Source organism: Myotis brandtii, unplaced genomic scaffold (assembly GCF_000412655.1).
Source record: "Myotis brandtii unplaced genomic scaffold, ASM41265v1 scaffold463, whole genome shotgun sequence".
Taxonomy (NCBI): domain Eukaryota; kingdom Metazoa; phylum Chordata; class Mammalia; order Chiroptera; family Vespertilionidae; genus Myotis; species Myotis brandtii.
The window spans coordinates 3,160,041-3,182,522 of NW_005367694.1; the positions used below are offsets into that span (position 1 = coordinate 3,160,041).

The 22,482-nt window shown below is 42.9% G+C and overlaps 2 protein-coding genes across 2 annotated transcripts; one reads left to right on the forward strand and one right to left on the reverse strand.

Annotated features, from left to right (window-relative positions):
* Positions 1–2,285: 2,285 nt before the first annotated feature.
* Positions 2,286–3,260, reverse strand: LOC102260646 (olfactory receptor 8B12). Its single transcript, XM_005875551.2, has one exon. It carries the CDS (start codon positions 3,219–3,221, stop codon positions 2,286–2,288), a length of 936 nt encoding a protein of 311 aa, XP_005875613.1. The 5' UTR covers positions 3,222–3,260.
* An 11,674-nt stretch (positions 3,261–14,934) lies between these two features.
* LOC102260934 (olfactory receptor 8A1) lies at positions 14,935–15,867 on the forward strand. The gene has a single exon (XM_005875552.1). The coding sequence runs from the start codon at positions 14,935–14,937 to the stop codon at positions 15,865–15,867; it is 933 nt and encodes a 310-aa protein (XP_005875614.1).
* The last annotated feature ends 6,615 nt before the right edge of the window (positions 15,868–22,482 follow it).

Sequence of the window (22,482 nt, forward strand, 5' to 3'; positions counted from 1 at the left end):
TGTTAAAAAACTAATTCCAAATGACTGAAGAACATGATAAAGATAAAACAAAAATAATTTAGAGAACAGCTAAAATCATTTAGAGAACAGAAAAAATGTTAGGACATTGGGATAAGCAAAAGTTTCTTAAATAGGGTACAGAAAACACTAGCTACATTGACTACCTGAAAAGGATGAATTTCTGGCCATTAAGAGAATGAAAAGTCAAACAATGGAGTGAGAAAAATATAAATAAAACATATCTGATCGTGGTCTTATATGCAAAATATAAAAAGAATTCCTGCAAATCAATAATAAAGAGATAGACAACCTAGCAGAAAAGCAGGAAAAAGTTGAACATACACTTCGCAACAGAAGACATTGGAACGGTCAAGGTGGCCAACTGCATTCATCATTAGAGAAATGCAAGTTAAAACCTCAACCCAATGCTACTACACACTTTGCAAAATGGCTAAATTGTTTGTTAATTACAAAAACAAAATAGTAAAGATGTGGAGCAATTAAGACTCTCACAAACTGCTGATGAAATGTAAATTAATACAACCTCTTTGAAAACTAATAAAGATGAACATATGCAAAGTAATCCCAATATACCAATTCTCACTGGTATATAACCAAAAGAAATGCATATATATCTTCCCCATAAGATACAAATTAGAATGTTCACAGTAGCCAGAAACTAGAAACCCAATTGGCCATCAGTTGATGAAGATATTCAAATTGTTATACTTCTATACAATAAAAGGAATCAAAATTTGATATGCGCAACAACATGGATGAATCTCAAAAATATGTTGAGCAGCCTGGCTGACATGGCTCAGTGGTTGAGCGTCAACCTATGAACCAGGAGGTCACCATTTGAATCCCGGTCAGAGCACATGCCCAGGTTATGGGCTGGATCCCCAGGGTGGGGCATGCAGGAGGCAACTGATCAATGATTCTCTCTCATCATTGCTGTTTCTATCTCTCTCTCCCTCTCCCTCTTCCTTCCTCTCTGAAATCACTAAAAATATATTTAAAAATATGTTGAGCAGAGAATCCAGACACAAAAAATGTATACATGTAATTCCATTTATATTAAGTACAAAACAGGCGCAAATGGATGGTTCTCACAAATATGATGCAGAGCAAAAGAAGCCCAACGCAAAAGAGCACACACATATAATTCCATTTTTGTAAAGTATAAGGCAAAACTAAACGATGCTATTAGAAGTCATGATAATGATTACCCTTTGGGAAATGGCAGTTATTACAAAAGAGCACACAGGTGGCTTCTGGGTGCTAGTAGCATTCAGTTCCCTAATCAGATGAGAGCTGACTGAGCTGTACACTTAGGATATGTGCTTATGAATATAAGTTTATATACTTCAGTAAAGATGTAAACCAGTTTTTTTTTGCCCTGGCTGGTGTGGCTCAGTTGGGTGGGCATAGTTCTGTGCTCCTGAGCGTTGCCAGTTCGATTCCTGGTCAGGGAACATACCTGGGTTGTGGGCTCGATCCCCGGTGGGGAGTGTGCAGGAGGTAGTAATCTGTGTTCCGCTCTCACATTGATGTTTCTCTCTCCCTCCCTCCCCCTACCTCTCCCTCTAAAAATCAATAAAAATATTTTTTAAAGTCAACTATTTTTAAAACTCAAAAGCAAATACATGGATACAAACCAACAACACACATTTGGCAAAAACACTACAAAATTTATCAGACACTGATTTTGTCATTTTGCCAGGACTAACTCAACAAAAGTTTTCACTTCCTACTCTCTTGCAAAAGGTGCTATATTAAAATTATTTTGTGAAAGTAGCATGAGATTACTGTTAATACATTTGAAATTTGCACGTGCTAGGTCAAATAACATGTGAAATGAAATCTTCCAAGAAAGTGGTGGGGCAAGAAAACATGACATAAGGGAAAACAAATTGGATTGGGATTCAAGCTGAGATTTCAGTTCCAGCTCTGCCACCAGAAAGCTTTATTTTCCCGGACAACCTTCAAATACTTCTGCCTCTCTAAAGTGTGATGTATTATATAAAATTCTAGACTAAGTGATTCTGAAGCCCCATTCAATATTGGGTACTCTGTAATCGCAGAAACTATTTCATAAAATAAAGAAGGAAGATTTAGGGGATGAGAATGAGAGAGAATAAACCCATTTGGGACAGTTAAAATTTCCTTTATATATAGAATAGAAAAGCATGAAGCTTGAATTCCTTATCAAAAATAAAAATAGTAATACTAACGCTCTAATAAAAAATTCCTCATCCGTTTTCTCAATTCCTAGTTTTTCTTTTCTAAAGGAAAGTTATTCTGTCCAAGGATTTCTTCAGGGCAAATTTGACATCCTTATTCCTCAGGCTGTAGATTAAGGGGTTCAACATGGGCACCACAATGGTGTAGAACAGAGAAGACACTTTCCCCTGGTCCAGGGGTAAAACAGAAGGCGGTTTGAGATACATGAAAGCTCCTGAACCAAAGAAAAGAGAAACTGCAATTATGTGGGAGCTGCAGGTACTGAAGGCTTTGGACCTGCCTTCAATGGAGCTAATGTGGAAAATGCTGGAAAGAATGAAACCGTAAGAGATAAAAATGGTAGCAATAGGCAGCCCAATGCCAATGGCCACAACAACAAAGACCACCAGCAAGTTTATGTAAGAGCTGTTGCAGGCCAGCTCGAGGAAAGGAATGATGTCACACATATAATGATTGACAAGGTTGTCAGCACAAAAGGTCAGAAACATTATATTTCCTGTATGAGCGAAAGCCCCCCAAATCCCCATCCCATAGACACCCAGCAAGAGAGATAAACACACCTGCGGAGACATGGTGACCGTGTACAACAGTGGCTTGCAGATGGCAACATAGCGGTCATATGCCATGGCTGAGAGGATGAAGGATTCCGAAAACACAAAGAAACAGAAGAAAAAGAACTGAGTCACACATCCTGCATAGGAGATGATGTTCTTCTTGGAGACAAAACTCGTCAGCATTTTGGGGGTGACGGTAGTCGAGAAACTCAAATCTATGAAGGACAAGTTGAAGAGGAAAAAATACATGGGAATGTGAAGGTGCGAGTTCAGCCCAATCAACGTGATCATGCCCAGGTTCCCCACCACAGTGACCATGTAAAAACCGAGAAACAGGAAGAAGAGGGGCAGCTGGAGTCCTGGCTGGTCTGTCAAGCCCGAGAGGATAAACTCTGTCACCGAGGAGGCGTTATCTGCAGCCATTCTCCTCCGGGAGGGTCTGGGAGGGAAAAGGAAAAGAATTGCTTAGAGAAAGAGAGGGGAGGAACCCCATTCTTGAGAACAGCATTCGAACACAGGTTTTGAACTTCAAAGAAGATGGCATTTTCTTGTACCTGCATCTCTGTCTTCAGGGTCCCAAAGTGGCTTGAACCATTCTAGTAACTGAGGGTGAGATTTGCCTCCCAGGTAAGGGCCAATCCAACTGAGGAGAAGTCCACAAAGCCCGGCTGGGGTGACCCTGCACCCTGCCCTCTTCTGGCGCTTCCTTCCCTCTAAAGCCCTCACTCAAGTTCTGTAAAGACCTTCTCTCGGGTGCTCTTGAGAGGCTGAAGCCAGTGGGCCCTGCCTAGACTGTCCACCTTCGGTCAGTGCTCATCAGAACAGGAAGATGAAGTCTTGTTGCCTGGTCTTTAGCTGGGATGGCTGTGGAATAATGTGTGAAAATAATCCTGGAATAGTACAGTAAAGTGACTAATTCAACCTAAGGAACATTGACCCCAGCGCTAACTATGCCAGTGGCACTGTTCCAATGCTCTCGGGCTCTCTGATTAAACCCCTTTAACAGATGAGGACACTGGGCATACCAGTAAGTTCCTTGCACAAGTCCCAGTCCTTCTAAGTGGCAGCAGAGGGGACCCAGGCAAGTCTGGCTCCCGGGCTTGGAGGTTAACCTCTCTGCTCCAGGACCTACCGGGCCAGGCAGGCACTCCCCTCCTTCTGCCTGGAGTCACTGTGCTGCACTGCGCTGGCTCCCACCCATCTCTCTCCTGGAGACTCAGATGGCCACCCCCTGGTGGAAAGGAGGTGACAACTCAGAGCTCAGGCCCCTCTGCTTCTGCTTCTCTCCTTTAGAAACCAAAACCTCCAGGTGGCTTTGGTTCTCCTGTGATCCCGGCCTGGCTTTGTCCTGAGCCTCCTGTCCAGCTTCTGGGGGTGAGACAGCACCTGGATAACGCCGATGGGTAAGTGGGGACTGAGGAGTTTTATTCTGGAGCAGAGCCCGCAGTGACCTAGTTACAGAGGCTCCCTCAGGATCACTGCTCCCCAAGGAAGAAGTGTTTTTTAGGCCCTTGATAACACTTGATGGGGCTTTTAATGGCCTAACCTGTCATTCAGGTTACATCTTTCCAAGTACAATTAAAAGCAAAGCTCTGTGGTAAAAATAAGGCTTGTGCTTGTATTGAGCAATTATCTGGTACAGTATACTGTGTATTTGATCTGGCACCCTCATCCAAAGAACCCAAAGCAACGCATAAATGATTTTACTGTGTTTATTCCTCACAACAACCATATAGGTTAGACCAGGGGTGGGCAAACTTTTTGACCCGAGGGCCACAATGGGTTCTTAAACTGGACCGGAGGGCCGGAACAAAAGCATGGATGGAGTGTTTGTGTGAACTAATATAAATTCAAAATAAACATCATTACATAAAAGGGTACAGTCTTTTTTTTTTTCCAAAGAACCCAAAGCAACACATAAATAATTTTACTGTGTTTATTCCTCACAACAACCATATAGGTTAGACCTATCAATCTCCACTTTAAAAGTGAGGAGCACACATAGCTTGTAGGTTCCAGAATCTTGAGTCAAATTCTGGTCTGTCCAACTCTAAACTGTATGGGGGCCAAGGATCTTGCAGGGTTTCTTAAGCAAACACAGGCATTGATGTATGTTACTGACAGCACCCAATTTTGTCTCCAGGCAACAGTTCTGGCTACTGTCACCCACACACATTGTCAAATTGTCTAAGAAGGAATTTCACTTATATAGGGACTAACACAGTTTAGTGGGGCAACTTGCAGTCTACACCCCTTACCAGGGTTTTGTGTTTTTTTTTACATATTCAGAATGAAAGATTTTAAAAAATATATACGTATTTATTGAATGTAGAGAGAGAGGAAGGGAGAGGGAGAGAGAGATAGAAACACTGATGAGAGAAACATCAATCAACTGCCTCTTGCACACCCCCTGCTGGGGATCGAGCCTGTAACGGGGCATGTGCCCTGATGGAAATGGAACTGGTGACCTCTTGGTGCATGGGTCAACGCTCAACCACAGAGCCTCACTGGCCGGGCAAGGATGAAAGATTTTATAGCCAGTGGATTATATAGGTTTCATCCTATGTTAATGGCAGAAGTTCTTTTGGGGAAGATAGGAAATCAAACCACAAAGGCAGAATCCATCTTCCTCCAGGCAAGTCCAACTAAAACCACTGCACACAGGCCTGTGTGTGTTTCTGGGGATGTGCAGGTGTAGCAGCGAGGACTTGCTCACCCCCAGATAAGACTCAGCAATCATGGTGCCTCATCTGTCTATTTACTCTGCTTTCACTGAGAATTGTCCACTACCCAGAGTAACTCTCATGGATCCCAATCCCTGTTGTCGATCCCACTGAACAAAAAGGAGAAAAAATAATTCATCAAAATGAAATTAAAATAAGCTCTTCTTGAGATCCAAGTGCAAAGACAAAATTGGGGGTTCTCTGAAAGCTCTAGGGAGATTTTGCAACATCAGAGACAGTTTCCATGGCAACCTCATTTCCAGATGCATCTTCAGCAGGGCTTCTCTAAAGCCATGTTATCTGATGACTTGTTATAATACAGAATAAAAACAGCTATTTTGTCTTTCTGTTTGTGCAGTAGTGTCCCCTTTCCAAAACTTGAATCTGTGGAAAATGGCTTCCTTCTTTATTTCTAACGTAAACTATATATTATACAGGGCACATCACGGGGCATGTGGAGATTTACATATAATGAAAGTCTGTATATATGTCACATATCTGTGCATGAGGTCTTAGCCTTCTGGTAGGTAATCAAATGCATGAATATGGTACTAAACCCATCCCTACATACAGGATTCCCAGCTTCAAGAAGAAACAGAAACCTGGCCAGAGAGAAGAGACAGCAGCTGAGAGACCTTCATGTGAAACAGCTTCGATGAGCTCCTGATTTTGTTCACTTCCATGTCTTGAGTTATCTCCTGTTGATGACTTCTAAATCTGTATTGAGATCCACATCTGAACCCCCAACAGTCAACTAAAATTCTACACATTAAAAAAATATATCACTACTATTCTTCAAAAACGTTCCCATCCTATATTCCCTATTTTAATAAATGATACAATTTCCCACTGCTCAGTACAGTAATAAAGTCAAATTGATTCTAACTAAAGGGGTTAGGCCATTTCCCTGAAAAAATCAGTTCCAGAAAGCGAATTCACCAACAGGCGATTTTAAACTGGTCAATTTACAAGTTGTTTATAGATGTGTATTTATTGCCATTTTATTATTCATATATTTCATCTTTTTTTTCTTCTCCTTTTTAAGAAGAGCCGTTAACATTTCTTGTAATACTAGTTTGGTGGTGATAAACTCCTTTAGCATTTTCTTGTCTGGGAAGCTCTTTATCTATCTTTTGAATCTCAATGGTAGTTTTGCTGGGTAGAATAATCTTGGTTGTATTACTGGAGGATATGGGATCACAGGAAATGAATTTCAGGGACACACATATAAGAGGATTTTAAGCACAAGTGGTAAGATTTATTAGAGTGAAACAAAGGAAAGGCTTAGGATAGAAGAGGCAAGATCACATTAGCGGGAGAGTGCCCAGACTGGGCTGCCTAGACTCAGGGAAGGAAATTATAGAGGCAAAAAGGAGAGTCCTTAAAGCCCACTGCTTCCCTAGTTGTAAGTTTCATGGGGACCCTTTGCATTTAGGAGAAAAGAAAACACAACTATGGTCCAAGAGAAGGAAGGGTGCACAGAGCACAGATGTCCCCGCAAAGGCTGCCACGCTTGACAAGGCACTTCCTGGCACTCAGCTGGTAGGCTGCGTTCACTACCACCAGGCACACCATGCCCAGTGCCTCATCCACGAGCAACTCGTTCAACTCAGTCTCACTGTGGAAGAAGTCCAGCTTCCAGGGTGCCCACCAGGACCAGAAGGGCCAGTGCCCAGAGTTGCTATGCCATTACCCTGGCATCCAAGGCTTCAGCAGTCCAGCTCAGTTTCTGCTTCCAGCTGTTCTCTGGCCTGTGTGGCTGCCAAAAAGAGACTGGGGCCTTTGTTAAGCTTCCTTCTATTTCCCTGGGCCTGGGAGAGGAGGGTAGGCTTTCTTTCAAGCCGTCCAATCTCTTTCCCAGATTTTCCCAGGTTTCTCTCATCCCCTTTATGGTCGCCATTTTGGCTTCTACTGCACATGCACCAGTGAAAAGACTTCCCCTGCACTATCTTCTCCTCCCCGCCACTTAGTGGGGTAGACTCATTGTAAAGCTTAATCAGGCTTTTGACTGGTTCGCTCCTCTCTTTTGGTTAATATCCAACTAACTGCCTCCTATAACATTTATAAGTCCTTGCTTTTATCACTTTGAATATTTTGTGCCAATCCCTGCTGGCCTCTAATGTTTCTGCTGAGAAATCAGCTGACAGTCTTATGGGAGCTCTCTTGTAGGTAACTAACTGCTTTTCTCTTGTTGCTTTTAAGATTCTCTCTTTGTCTTTGAATAACAGAGTGACATCAATTGATTCACCCAACAAATACTAATTGAGAAACTCTGTTTGGCACTGTTTTAGGGACTGCACTACACAAAACACAGTTCCCTGTCTTTGTTGAGCTTTTACTCTAGTAGGGGAAGACAAACAATTAATAACATAAGTAACTTATGTAATATTTTAGAAAGTAATAGGAGCTATAAAAAACAAAGAAAGAGGTGTGGGTTGTGAGTTGTATGTTTAAATAGGATGGTAAGTTAGGCAATTTAAGGAAAGTCTTGAGAGACTATGGTCAGAGCTGTGCTGTTAACATCAACTATTCTAATGGACTCACAAGTGAACATATCACTCCTCCAAGGCAATGCATTACTGTCCTGGGCCTCAGTGAGTGGCTTCACCATAAGCACTGGCTCTACTGGAAGGAATTTGGTAGTAGTGACAAGTTAGGGGAAGCAAAGGACCTGTCTGAGCTTTCTTAGAAACTCAGAAGTCACACAATGAAGGTCACCACCCACACACATATCTGGTCTTCAAATAGCCAGCACCAGCTGTTCTAAATTCCCTTAATTTCCAAATCTGCTCTCAGGACAGGATCTGATAAACTCCTTTGTACAGGGACTAACTGAGCTGGTGTGTAGCTACCTTTAATCCAAATACATTCACACAGCATTTATGATATTTTTGGCCAAAGGCAGGAGGGATCTCTATTTGGAGAAACTCAAGCTTCAGTGAATAAGTGATTAAGCTATGATTTTTATCAGGGCATCTCATGAGAAGTTTATGAAATCATATCACAAATGCAGGAACCCAGCTTCTAGTCAAGTCCAACTACAATCACTATACCTATCACTGTGCATATGTGTGTGCCCACATCAATCAATGTCTGCTGGCTTATCCACCTCTGTGAGACATGTTTAGCTAATACTCCATAATAATGGTGCTTTATTTGTAAGATTTACACTTAGAACTTTGCTGTGTCCTCCAGTGACTCTAATGACTCCCCAAGCCTAATCTTAATCCCACTACACATAAGTTAGAAATGGAGAAAAACAATGAACTATCATCAACTCTCTCAGGAACACAACTGCAAAGAAGACCTCAGGGGTTCATTAAAAGTTCACTTTTCTCTAGGAGCCTTGGAGGATTCTTGTCTGTGTGATGCAATACCAGGTAAACTTCCACTGAGTTGATATCACTTCAGAGACCATTGCCATGAAAACTGTATTTCAAATGCATTTTGTCTATGGCTTCTCCAAGATCAAGTTCCCTGATGGCTTGCTTTAACACAAGCAGGAAGCAGTATAGGAAGAAATATTTTTGACCATATTCATTTTGGTTCAAAGTCATTTTGGTTCTTTGCTTTAGTTATTTCTAGCTGAGATCTAATGTATATTTTTATTTTGTCATATATAATGTAAATCTGATACTTAAACATGTATACAATGTCTTACACATATGTCTCAGAGTCCATCAAAAGCACTAGTATAAACTTCAGTAAGTTGTTCATCACTCTCCACCATAGAAACACAAAAACACACATTACTCCAAAAATGAGGCTCTCTGGTACCTAACTTTTGGCCTTGAGACACCATTTTACCTCTAAAAGAAACCAAGTTTCTGGAGGAAATGGTTATTTCCTGGTCTGAAGAATGAAACATATGAGATGAGCTTGGAACATCTTGTCATATCAGATAGCAAGGAAGCGGTTAGAGACTAATAGCATTGTCAAAAAGACAGGAGGAAAACTGAAGAGAATTCTGCAGGCCAAAAAAAAAGTTTGGCAACAAAACAAGAATAATTGCAGTAGAGTAAAACCATAAAATATGTTTAAATTAGTGAGAGTATAAATATACTAAAGAAAAATAACTGGTCCCTGGTCACCTTTGGAGGATAATAAAAAACTAAAACATTATTTGAAATATTAGAAAATGAAAGCAATGTGTTTTTATTTAAGCTGTAGTGGATACATGAACCTATGCACGCAATCAAATTGCATCAACTACACACATATACAGATGAGTACTGGCAAAACTGGGGAAACCTGAGTAAGATCAGTGGGTTGTGTGTGGTAATTTGCACTCTTCTGAGTGTGATGTTGTAGTGAATTTTGCAAAATGTTACCACCAGGGAAAGTGTACAAAGGGTGCAGAGGATCTCTCTATGTTATATCTTACAACTGCATGTGAATCTATAATTATTTCAAAATCTATAATAATAAAAGCGTAATATGCTAATTAGACTGGACGTCCTTCTGGACTGCAAGGGAAGCCCGGGTCCTGGGTACCAGAGGGAAGCCGGTGCCAGCAGCCGGGGGGAAGGAAGTCCTACTCTTGCATGAATTTCGTGCATCAGGCCTCTAGTAGTTTAATAAAAATCTTCGTTAGCAATATTTTCATGGATAATATGTTACTGAACGTATTCTTTTTTCTTTTCTTTTCTCTGAATATATTTTTGAAAAGTATATTTTCTTATGAACATATTTCACTTATGAATGAGGATATATATATGAAGAGTTCTTATAAGTCTGTTTTCTTGTGTCTCTCAACCTCCTGCCATTCTATACTGTCAGTGTGTATGTATCGCTCCAGGGTGACAATTTAATGTTCCTTATACATTCACATTGCTTGGCTAAAATTGTATGGTTGGTTTTAGTAAAATATTTGAATTTGTTTAAAACCCCTTTAAGCCTAGTTAATTATGTGTAATGATAAGTAATCATAATGATAGTAAGTGGTGATGATGTTGATGGTAATGACTGAGGTGGTTTTGGTGGTGGTGGTGGTGGTGGTGGTGGTGGTGATAGTGGTGATGGTAATGGTGATGGTGATAGTGGTGGTAATGATGGTGATGATGGTGATGATGGTGATGCTGATGATCATGGTTGATGACTGAGTTGTTGGTAAAATGTTTGAATGTTAGCATTAGAGTCTAAGTTTCCCAAGCTGCAAGATAACTCTATCAAAGAAAAATTACCACACCTGGGAGACAAAACATGCTTCACAGCAGAGATGTAAACCAGGACTTAATTGTTCCTTCAGCAAGGACTCCAGTCTCTGAAGTGACTGCATCCCATGAGAGGCTCTGCCCATAGACATATAAACATACGCCCGGGTCTCCCAATCTCAGGGACCCATTTTTTTTTTTTACTCCTGCAATAGCCTCTTTGAGTAAATTTAACACTAGAAATAAATCTGTATGGTTCTCTCATTTTTTCTGACATTTATTTCCTGATTGAAACCAAGGCATCCTCTAAAATTTCCAGGAGACTTCCATTTTTCCTCAGCACAGGTATTTACAGATTTAAAGCAATTTTATGAAAAAAAAAATGTCTTTCATGAACTCCTGTTTTTAATGTGTGATATTTCCAACCATTTGTTTTCCTTCATCTCTAAGTGTTTTCTCATCAACAGCAATCCTGAGCCTCTGATGGTCTAGTAAAACTAGAGGTAATAATTGCAATAGCTCATATCAAATATGTGGGTCATATTTTTTCTATTTGTACCATTAGATGACCATGGGAGTAAAAATGAAAACAATTCTGTCTAGGATTTTCCCATCTGCCCTGCTTTGTAAAGCACTTTGAATTCTGGTAATGGTATATTTAAGGTGGATTTTCTATCTTTTGGATTGTTTTAAGAGGTAGAAGGGGATATATAAGAATTTTTAACCTATTGTTATCTAGAGGAAATGTATTTTTGTCTTTGTAATAAATAGAAATAATATTCAAATAATCTTAGCTACCTCTTTTAGTAGTTAACATGAAGTTAGATGCTTCTTAAATACCTCACCACCAATAATGTAACACATAAAGTTCAAAATGCAATGCAGATTTTACTCTCTTAAACCACATCCTAAGGATTTAAAGACTCCTACACCTAGGGAAAAAGAAATACAGTTAGTGCTGGCGTTATTATTATAGGACTCAAATGAGACAGTGTATTTTAAAGTGCTACATTAAAAACCAGGCTAAAATGTCTTAAAAAATACATATATACCTATACACACGTAAATGCACATATGTACTGAAAAAATCGAGAAGGGTAGTCATTACCAGTGCTAGTCTCCAAGGAGCAGGCAAGTGGTATTTTATTTTTGCTTATTTGAACTTCTACTTTTCTACAATGAACATATACTACCTGGGTAATTTTCTTACCTGAAATTGGTAATAAATTCTTTCCTCTACCTCCAAAAACTCAATAAATTGCGAAATTATAATACATTTCTAAACAAAGATAAGCTACAGCAGCCCTAACTGGTTTGGCTCAGTGGATAGAGCATCGCCCTACAGACTCAAGGGTCCCAGGTTCGATTCCGGTCAAGGGCATGTACCTTGGTTGCGGGCTCATACTCAGTAGGGAGTGTGCAGGAGGCAGTCGATCGATGTTCCTCTCTCATCGATGTTTCTAACTCTCTCTCCCTCTCTCTCCCTCTCTGTAAAAAAATCAATAAAATATATATTTTAAAAAACAACCAACATAGCTTAGTAGGACGAAACAGACTGGTGGTGAGAAGTTATGGGTGTTAGGCCTACTTCTGCCCTTTTAGAGCTTCATTCTCCTAGCGAATGGAAAAAATAACATAGCATTCCTCTTTTTTCTATGCTATGCACAACCCAAGGCATCAAGTGTAAAGCACGTTCAACTACAATATTTCTTAGAGCTGCAGGTGTGCAGATATAGAAGGCTACACACTTGGGCCAAGAAAAGAAGCTAATGACCAAGAGAGAGCAGTCTGAGCCCCAAGTCCCAGTAATGGAGGCTGGCACTCAGTCTTCTCAATATGAAAATCCTACTCTAAACACATTTCTCCTCATACCCCAAAATTTTAGGGGCAGTTAATAAGATGGACCTTTGAAGAGCATTATAGAAAAGTTAATAATTATATAAGGAAGAATTAAAATAGTGAGAGTTTGTGGTTTTCTTTCTTTTAAAAAAATATATTTTTATTGATTTCAAAGAAGGGAGATGGAGAGAGAGAGAGAGAGAGAGAGAGAAACATCAATGATGAGAGAGAATCATTGATTGGCTGCTTCCTGCACACTCCACACTGGGGATCAAGCCCATAACCCAGGCATATGCCCTGACTGGGAATCGAACTGTGACCTCTTGGTTCATAGGTTGATGCTCAACCACTGAGGCACACTGGCTGGGCAGTTTATGGTTTTTAGCTTAAGAAATACATCTCAGAGACAGTTAGGTATCATATCCAGCAATGATGATCCATGCTTCTTAGGTTCATGTCTATAATTTCAGTCCTTTGCCAGTAGGTAGGTAATGGCCATGGTTTAATACTATGATCTGGAAATAATAATGGTAATGATGATGGTAATAATAATAATGATGGCTGTGGTGCACTTACTCTGGACTATTCTGTGTGCCAAGGCTCAGGCTGCATCACAGATCAATTAAATCGAGCCTCTGTTGGTGGAACCCAGACATCATTCCTTCCTTGTTAAATGCTTCAAGTAGTTATAATATACAGTCAGTGTTGACAACCACAGTCTTATGGGCTAAAGTTTAGTAAAGAACAAATTCTAGACACCTAATGACAACTCACGTTTCTATAGCAACTGAATACTTGCAAAGAAATTCTAGCCCTAGCTGGTTTGGCTCAGTGGATAGAGCGTCGACCTGTGGACCAAAGGGCCCTGGGTTCGATTCCAGTCAAGGGCACAGACCTTGGGTGCAGGCTCCTCCCTGGCCAGGCCCTGGTTGGGGCTCGTGCAGGAGGCAACCAATCGATGTGTTTCTCTCACGTCCATATTTCTCTCTGTCTTTCCTTCTCTTTTTCACTCTCTCTAAAAATCAATGGAAAAATATCCTTGGGTGAAGATTAAAAATATAAATAATTTCTAAATGTGCATTATCCAATGTTAGTTTTACACCCACTTTTAGAAATGCTATTACTAACTTCTTTATCTTTCAGATGCAAATGGATTTGTACTCAATGATACAGTTGCCCTGTCAGTGCCTCAATTTGAGATAGGCATCCATACATTCATACTCAATAAATATTTAGGAATTGCATAGATGATAGTGAAATTTCATTTTTTAAGCAAAATACATCACCAACTATAAAATATGAAATACACTGCTTGTTACCTACAGGGCAGAGGTTCTCGAACTTTATCATGCACTGGCATCGCCTAGAGAGAATGTCAAACCCAGATTGCTGGGCCCCATCCCCAAAGTTCCTGACGTGGCAGGCATGCGGTGAGGCCTGAGAGTTTGCCTCTCTAACGTACAGGTGATGCTGAGGAGGCTGGTCCGAGAACCACACTGTAAGAAGCAATGCTCTAGGGCAGTGGTCGGCAAACTGCGGCTCGCAAGCCACATGCGGCTCTTTGGCCCCTTAAGTGTGGCCACGAAGTTTCAATCGCACTGTACGTGTGCGCCCGCACGTGGTATTTTGTGGAAGAGCCACACTCAAGGGGCCGCAGTTTGTCGACCACTGCTCTAGGGCAGTGGTTCTCAACCTTGGCTGCACATTAGAATCACCTGGGAATCTTTTTAAAATCCTGATTTCTGGGCCTCATCCTCTGGAAATTCTGTTTCTTTGTTACTAATGTTGTGGCCCCACCCCATAACAAAGAAACAGAATTTCCAGAGGATGAGGCCCAGAAATCAGGATTTTAAAAAGATTCCCAGGTGATTCTAATGTGCAGCCAAGGTTGAGAACCACTGCTCTAGGGTATTTGAGAAACAAGTGTTAAATGACCCAGCTCTTGGCCCCTTTTTCCTCTCATTTCCTTGATCTTTGAAACACCCAGGATCTGGTCTTCCTCCCAGCAAACAGCAGGATGAGGGAAGGATGCACCAAGAAAGAGCCCACGCCCAGCTGGCGTGGTTCAGTGGTTGAGCATTGACCTGTGAACCAGGAGGTCAGGATTCGATTCCTGGTCAGGACACATGACTGGGTTGTGGGTTCGATCCCCAGGGTGGGGCATGCAGGTGGCCAATCAGAAACATCATCATTGATGTTTCCCTCTCTCCCTCTCCCCTCCTTTATGAAATCAATAAAAATGTATTTTAAAAGAAAGAAAGAGAGAGAGAAAGTTAGAGAGAGAGGAAGGAAAGAAGGAAGGAAGAAAGGGCCCAGGATCATCAGCTGCTCCAAATGCTCAACACTAGCTTCACCAGGCAGTCCCAGACGCAGCCTCTCACGGGTTCTCTCTTCTCCCCACAGGGCACCCAAACAAGGAAAATGGCCACAGAAAATCACTCCGCGGTGGTGACAGAGTTCATTCTCCGGGGATTGACAAATCGACCCGAGCTCCAGCTCCCCCTCTTCCTCCTCTTCCTGGGGATCTACTCGGTCACCACGATGGGGAACCTGGGCATGATAGCGCTGATTCGCCTGAATGCTCAGCTTCACACCCCCATGTACTACTTCCTCAGCAACCTGTCACTCGTGGACCTCTGCTACTCCTCCGTCATTACCCCCAAAATGCTGGTGCACTTCGTGTCAGAGAGGAACGTCATCTCCTACGCGGGGTGCATGTCACAGCTCTACTTCTTCCTGGTGTTCGTCATCGCTGAGTGCTACATGCTGACGGTGATGGCCTACGACCGCTATGTCGCCATCTGCAGGCCTTTGCTTTACAACATCATCATGTCTCATCACGTCTGCTCCCTGCTGGTGGCGGTGGTCTACGTCATGGGGTTCATTGGCTCAACAATAGAGACTGGCCTCATGTTACAGCTGCCCTACTGTGAGGTCCTCATCAGTCATTACTTCTGTGACATCCTCCCCCTCATGAAGCTCTCCTGCTCGAGCACCTACGTGGTTGAGGTGGCTGTCTTCTTCTTAGCGGGATTCAACATCATAGTCACCAGCTTAACGGTCCTTTGTTCCTACGCCTTCATCTTCTCCAGCATCCTCCGCATCAGCACCACGGAGGGAAGGTCCAGGGCCTTCAGCACCTGCAGCTCCCACCTTGCGGCTGTGGGGATGTTCTATGGGTCCACCGCATTCATGTACTTAAAACCCTCCACCGCCAGTTCCCTGGCCCAGGAGAACGTGGCCTCTGTGTTCTACACCACAGTGATCCCCATGCTGAACCCCCTCATCTACAGTTTGAGGAATAAGGAGGTAAAGGCTGCCATACAGAGAACACTGCACAGAAAAATGTTTTGATGCGAAAGTTATTCTTCCTCAACTTGAAAAGTAAGTTGTGACAAACACCAGCAAGAAGCCTTCAGAATGCCCAACCACAATGGGGAACAATCACTTTTCTCTACTTTTTTATTTTTTGATTTTTTAACCCTCACCCGACGATATGTTTATTGATTTTAGAGAGAGGGAAAGGGAGAAAGAGAGAAACATCGATGTGAGAAAGAACATCAGTTGGTGGCCTTCAGAACACACTCCGACCAGGGACCGAATCCACAACTTGGCTATGTGCCTTGACTGGGAATTGAACCCAGAACCTTTTGGGGTAAGGAATGAGGCTCCAACCAACTGAGCCACACGGGCCAGGTTTTGAGAGCTTACTCTGAGTCATGCAACTCTTCTAAATGCTTTACATGTATTATTTTAATTAACCCTTACAATAGGTAGGCACTATTGCTGTCCCCATTTTACAGATTTGGAAACTTAGTTTAGTCACTTGTTCAAGGTCACATAGCTGGTAAACAAAGACACAGGGATTTAAACTCAAGCCGAAGTGACTCCAGAGCCCAAACTCCTGGCTCTCAATCGTTATCCCCTTTGCTTTAGGCCAGTGGTTCTCAACCGTCTGGCCCTTTAAATACAGTTCCTCATGTTGTGACCCAACCATAAAATTATTTTCGTTGCTACTTCATCACTGTAATGTTGCTACTGTTATGAATCGTCATGTAAATATCTGATATGCAGGATGGTCTTAGGCGACCCCTGTGAAAGGGTCGTTCGACCGCCAAAGGGGTCGCGACCCACAGGTTGAGAACCGCTGCTTTAGGCTAACACTCCCTTTGAACAGCCTATGACGCTTGCCTAATTATGCTCCTCCAAATTTCAAGGGCCTCCTGAAAATAATTTCCCAGCCTCCCACTTTTATCATCCGCCCTAGCCTCTTCCCATTTATAAAAACTTCTTCCGGATGACTGGGGAAAGACTACACAAGAGTCACCAACTCAACCTGGTTTTACAACTGCAAGTCCCACGTCCTGGGAGACACGCGATCACACACAAACCAGAACGCTTGTCCGTCCACGGTTACATGCTGCAGAAGCTCTTCCTGATTAAACAACCGACAGACCTACTGCCAACCTCACTCAGGGAACCCAGTGGCCACGGGACAAAGTTCCTCCCTGCCCCCCTTGTTTATAACGACATCAAGGATATGGGATTTGTGGACATCCTCTTGTTATTTCTAGCTATTTTGGGTATAATAGCCTACCAATCAGTGGTTTACTATGGGAAACAAAAATAACTCTAGTTTTCTCAAGCAGAAGATTTCATACAGGGAATGACTTGCTTACAGTGTTTTTGAACGACTGAAGAAGGGATGAGGGAGCCCCCAAACGGACTCTGAAATAGATGTGACCCAGAGGTCAGGAAGCTCACGTCTGTCACCGGGAGCGGTGCCTCTCACACTCACAAAATTGGTAACTACACAACTGGACCCTCGTTTGAAACGCAGATTTGGGGGCCTGCTCCACACCCACAGAATTCCTGGGTGGGGCCCAGCAGTCTGTGTTTTCATAAGCCTTTGGATAATTCTGATACGTACTGAAGTGTGAGAGCCACCTCACTCCCACCTTCCAGATCTCACACCGATTCCCCTCCAGGGCTCCAGCTACAGGCGAAACTGGGATACGTAATTTTTATTTATTTTATTATTTAAAATATATTTTTATTGATTTCAGAGAGGAAGGGGGAGAGAGAAAGAGATAGAAACATCAATGATGAGAGAGAATCATTGATTGGCTGCCTCCTGCACACCCCTGACTGGGGATTGAGTCTGCAACCCAGGTATGTGCCCTGACTGGGAATCAAAATGTAACCTCCTGGTTCATAGGTCGATGCTCAACCATTGAGCCACCCTGGCCGGGCGGATATGTAATTTTTAGCTCTCAGACCTGACTACCAGGAGGGTGGGAGGATTGTTGAAGGGCTGTTACTGCCAAGTGGCCACTCCACCCTTTTCTTCCTGACTTTCCTCCAGCAGGAACTGAGAGCTCTACCACCACAGATCCCCTCTAATAAGAAGAAAATGTAGGAAAATATCTTTGTTATCTAAAGATGAGAAACCACAAAGCCAAATAAATGGGTGAATTTGATAATATAAACTGATTGATTTTTGTTTAGTAAAGGACACTGGGGATAGACTTAATAGAAAGATAACAAAAAGGAAGAAGATATCAAACTGGCATCATTCAACATCAACAAAAACAAAATGGACACAGTATATAGAACAAACAGCTTACAGAACAGAAAACCCGAAGTGCCCCTCAGCATACGAGGAGATGCTGGAGCCTATTGCTAATCAGAGGAAGTGCAAAATGAAACAAGGTATGTCTTCACACCCACCACTGGGCAAACCAACAGGTAAACTGTAGTGGAGACTTTGCAGCAGTTACAAGCAAAGGATTAGCTCCAGGCTACATAGCTCGGAGCCATAGTGCTCTGTGAGAAAAGCGAGGAAGACAATGAGGTATAAAACACACTGTTATTGGCAGTGCCCTCAGCGGCCCCCAGATCTATCTCTTGCTTCAACAGTGTTTCGACGGAACAGACCCAGGGACGCTCCTTCTTCCAGCCTCCGACCACCCTCCAACCTCTTTTCCAGTCACCACCTTTGGAACCACTTCAGCCGTCCTCACCTCTGAGACCAGCCAGCACTGTTTGGTTTTTGTTTGTTTGTTTGTTTGTTTGTTTTTACCTTAACTCCTATTGCCGAACCACCATGAGCTCCCAAATTCGTCAGAGCTCCACCGAGGCTGAGGCTGCCGTCAACCACTGGCCAACCTGCCTCTGCGGGCCGCCCACACCTACCTCTCTCTGGGCTTCTATTTCCACCATCACGCTGTGGCTCTGGAGGGTGAGTTGGTAAAGACGCTGGAGGGCTCGGAGCATCTCTTAAACATGCAAAACCAGCGTGGCGGCCGGGTTCTCTTCCAGGACGTGCTGAAACCGCCCCAAGGTGAGTGGGGTGACACGCAGGACGCCATGGCCTCGGAGAGGAACCTGAACCAGGCCCTTGTGGAGCTGCGGGCCCTGGTTCTGCCCGCACAGACCCTCAGCTCTGTGACTTCCGGGAGAACCACTTCCTGGGTGAGCAGGTGAAGCTCATCAAGAAGATGGGCAACACCTGACTCACCTCCGCAGGCGGCCGGCCCCCAGGCTGGGTTGGGCGAGTATCTCTTCAAAAGGCTCACCCCCAAGCATGACCAGGAGCCTGTGGAGCCCAGAGGCCTTTGAGGGGCCCCTCTGCATCCCCTGGTGTCTGGCTTTTGCCTGAGCCTCTCCCTGAAACTACTAGCCGTTCTTTTAACCGCCCTGAAGCCCACTCCCATGCACTGGACCGAATGGAAACAATACAGCTTTTTGCAGCAAAAACAAAACCAAAGCAAACCAACCATGATGTTATTTATGATATTAAAGTTACATGCACACAAACCAGAAAAAGATATTTAGAAAGAGAAAAATAACTAATACTCATTGGGCAGGTTAGAATGGTTACCTAGAGAGCTAAGATGCATGGAAGTAGGGAGTGAGAAAAAGAAACAGAAACAAAACTTCTTTTCCTAGACCCACCGCCAGGTGCATACCAGTCAACACACCCCGGAGGCTCTGGCTCAGAGTTAGCCACGCCCCTGTTGAGTAGGGAGACAGGCAGGCCCCTACCCTTAATACTGTGGGCCCCGGGGAAAGACTCTCTAAATGTTTATTTATTTTTACTTAAAAATGTTTATTTATTAAATTGATTAGGGTGACATTGGTCAACATGAACATAAAGGTTTCAGGTCTGGGTTTCTATGTTATAAGATCTGTATATTGCACTGTATCCACCGCCCAAAGTCAAATCTCCTGTCACCTTATATTACGACCCCTTTGTCCCCTCTCCCCCTTCCCTCTGGCAACCACCACACTGCTGATTGTGTTCACGAGTTTCAGTTTCATATCACACATATTCTAAATATTTAGAAGTTAAAAATCAAGCTAACAGCCCTAACCGGTTTGGCTCAGTGGATAGAGCGTCGGCCTGAGGACTCAAGGGTCCCAGGTTCGATTCCGGTCAAGGGCATGTACCTTGGTTGCGGGCACATACTCAGGAGGGGGTGTGCAGGAGGCAGCTGATCGATGTTTCTCTCTCATCGATGTTTCTAACTCTCTATCCCTCTCCCTTCCTCTCTGTAAAATCAATAAAATATATTTTTAAAAAAATCAAGCTAACAAAAGGCTAAATAACTATTTTCTCCTTCTTACCTTGACAAATATATCTTCATAACTAGAGAAGACCCTGTTTAAATTTAGAAATATGAGGATTCTGAGTTCCGTGCCCAGAATGAAATACCAGAGTGTTGACATAAGAATGTCCAAACCAGTAGAGGATTTTTATGAGTTTATTTGCACCCAAACTGACCCAAGGTGGCAGACTGGGTGGAAGCTGCACTCAGCTCCTCCAATGACCACATCAAAATTATAACTAAACGACAGAACGATTAACCTGGAGAATCATCTGAAGACTAGCTGAACAGAAGTCTTTTAACTAAGGATATACAGAAGAAGCCACATCAGGAGTGGTAGGAGGGGCCCAGCCAGTGTGGCTCAGTGGTTGAGCATCAACCCATGAACCAAGAGGCTGCCGGTTTGATTCCCTATTAGGACACATGCCCAGGTTGCAGGCTTGATCCCCAGTGTGAGGCGTGTAGGAGGCAGCCAATTGATGCCTCTCATCAATGCTTCTATCTCTCTCCCTCTCCCTTCCTCTCTGAAATCAATAAACATTTATTTAAAATAAATAAAATTTCCGAAGCAATTTATGTGCCTGAAGAAAATATAAGTAGTTAAGAAAAAAATGAGATACTAAAAACACCATATTTCCTCTAGCTAGTGATTACCATTCTTAATTACTTAGTATCTATCCTTCCATATATTTTAGTATGGATACATATGCCTTTTTCTCTGAACTGAGACATATAAACATGCATATGTGTGTAACTTGCTTTGGTGTGTTGCATTTTTAAATACATGGTTTCATATGATCCCCTCCCTTCCAAAAATACCTGCCCTAACCACTTTCCTCTGGGCTTCAGATTGGCTTCAGATTGCAGCAGGAAAGAGAGAAATCCACGTTGCATAATCATCTTTATACCTTAAATTACGGTGCCAGATACGGCACCATTTATTCATAACTACAACTCTTTGAGTTGTGTTTATTACCCCCATTTTACGATAAAGGCTTTGAAGTTCATAGAGAGGTTAAAAAAACGTACCACTGTCATCCAGCTAGGAAGTAGCAGAGCCAGGATTTGTACTGAGATCAGACCCGATTCCCAAGTTTATTCTCTGAATACTTAGTGGAACCGTATAATTTACCACCAACTGGGATATTTCTGAGAATGACAGGGATGTCAGCAAAAATGGCAGAGTAGGAAATTCCCCAGTCCTTCTATCCAGAGAAGCAATGAATAAACTGGCAAAAACATTCAAAATGAACTTTCTTGGAACTCTGGATACTAATCAAAAGCTTGCAACAAGCGGGGGAACACAAGGGAGAAAGTTAAATCTCAGTGAGAGAGCTCTGTGGCATGTTAACTTGTTCTGAATGTGTCTCCTGCTCCCAGCTGAGTGCTGGCCTTGGAAACAACAGCCTGCATTCCTGGTAACAGAGCTTACTCTCCAGGAATTGTGGTTGTATGTTCTGTCCTGTCTGGTGGCTCTCTGGAAGACCCGCTCAAAGGGATTGCCTCTGTTTTGCCTAACCTGGAACTCTCCCAGGGCAGAGGCGGCTTGGGGGGGGTGGGGGGGCGGCCAGAACGAGGCCGTTTGTGGAAAATGTTTAGCAGCGGTTCTCCACCTGTGGGTCGCGACCCCTTTGGGGGTCGAACGACCCTTTCACAGTGGTCGCCTAAATACATCCTGCATGTCAGATATTTACATTACGATTCATAACAGTAGCAACATTACAGTTATGAAGTAACAACGAAAATAATTTTATGGTTGGGGGTCACCACAACATGAGGAACTGTATGAAAGGGTCACAGCATTAGGAAGGCTGAGAACCACTGGTTTAAAGGCTAATGCATTAGTCACTGCCTCCTGGGGCAAGGGGTTAACAGTTGGGGCAGTAATAGATGAACCAAAAAGTTTGGGAGAGAGACTAGGGAATGAGATGCTGAGAGAAATCAGCTCACACATATTCCTGAGAGCCTAGAGCCGTGGTCGGCAACTGCGGCTCGCGAGCCACATGCGGCTCTTTGGCCCCTCTTCCTAAGCCTTAGGAGTACCCTAATTAAGTTAATAACAATGTACCTACCTATATAGTTTAAGTTTAAAAAATTTGGCTCTCAAAAGAAATTTCAAACGTTGTACTGTTGATATTTGGCTCTGTTGACTGATGAGTTTGCCGACCACTGACCTAGAGGACCACACACAGACTGTGTGCACACGCTCAGAAAAGACCTGAGAGGACTGTAGGTTATCACCTCTGATTGACCTTCAGGCAACATTGTTTATAATAGCTCCTAAGTGGGAGCAACCCAAATGTCCATCGACTGATGCATGGATGAATAAAACGTAATGCATCCATACAATCGAATACTA